The sequence below is a fragment of the Lithobates pipiens genome, unplaced genomic scaffold (genome assembly GCF_037356315.1).
Source record: "Lithobates pipiens isolate NorthernLeopardFrog02 unplaced genomic scaffold, aLitPip1_a1.2 Scaffold_23, whole genome shotgun sequence".
Taxonomy (NCBI): Eukaryota; Metazoa; Chordata; class Amphibia; order Anura; family Ranidae; genus Lithobates; species Lithobates pipiens.
In genome coordinates, this window is record NW_027507785.1 from 16,579,409 (window position 1) to 16,580,464 (window position 1,056).

A 1,056-nucleotide genomic window follows, 5' to 3' on the forward strand; every position below is an offset into this window, starting at 1 on the left:
ATGTAAATCTTGGCAGCCATTTTGCTGGAGACCAAATACAACCGGAAGGACATGTGAAAACCCCCAGAAGTATATTATTTTAAAAAATGATGGTGGAGAAAAAAAAATTGTCACTACATGTCTCCATTTCCGGAGCCATTGTTCTGTAGACTCATCGACGCTATTCCGTCAGATTAGGCGACTCGTCAGAATTGATAACGAAAGTGACGTTTCGTCGCCGCCATCTTGCTACACCCAGCACTCCTCCATAGTAACGATACACCGAGAAGGAGCCAAGCGGACATCTTGTTACACCCACCAGAGTTTTGGATGCCACAGTTGTTTTTAACAGAAAACGGAGCTTTTAATGTGAAGTACAGTATATAGAAATCCAAATCCGACGGACCGTTTAGATGTTGAATTTTACAAGCAGTGGGAGACCTGCTGACCTCACAGGTTTGCTAAACTGACAGAACATTGCTGCTTTTATAATTCAGCGTGTAAACAGTCCGATGGCTTTTCAAATGCTGTATTTCACCATATAAGCTCCGTTACCTGTTAAAAATAACTGTGGCATGCAAAACTCTGGTGGGTGTACCAAGATGTCCGCTAGCCCCCTTCACGGTGTATCGCTACTATGGAGGATTGCGGGGTGTAGCAAGATGGAGACGACGCAACGTCACTTCCGTGACCTAGTCGGACGGACCGCCGCTGTAGTGTCACAGTTTGATGCCTATCACAGGATGGTGCGGAAGTGACGTTGTTGCGTACTGCGCATGCGCGATGCGCTCCAAACGCTCGCGCCGTGCGTTCCAACATAGTTTCGGCAATACAGTTCAGCGAAACCATCACATAATGTTACGGAAGTGATGTTACACACAACACAAACACGGGCCACGTTGTTGCGTACTGCGCATGCGCGATGCGTTCCAAACACTTGCGCCGTGCGTTCCAACATAGTTTCGGCAATACAGTTCAGCGAAACCATCACATAATGTTACGGAAGGGAAGTTACACACAACACAAACACTGGGCCGTTCGTTACAACACTAATACTTCCCTTGTTACCTAGTAGGT

At 46.7% G+C, this 1,056-nt stretch overlaps 1 protein-coding gene across 1 annotated transcript in view; it reads right to left on the reverse strand.

Moving 5' to 3' along the window:
• Positions 1-36, reverse strand: part of PAAF1 (proteasomal ATPase associated factor 1) — a 52,994-nt gene extending 52,958 nt beyond the window's left edge. The window contains exon 1 of the mRNA XM_077451211.1: positions 1-36. This exon is cut by the window's left edge and continues 27 nt beyond it. Within this exon, the coding sequence (XP_077307337.1) occupies positions 1-20 (20 nt within the window). The 5' untranslated portion in view covers positions 21-36.
• Positions 37-1,056: the final 1,020 nt, after the last annotated feature.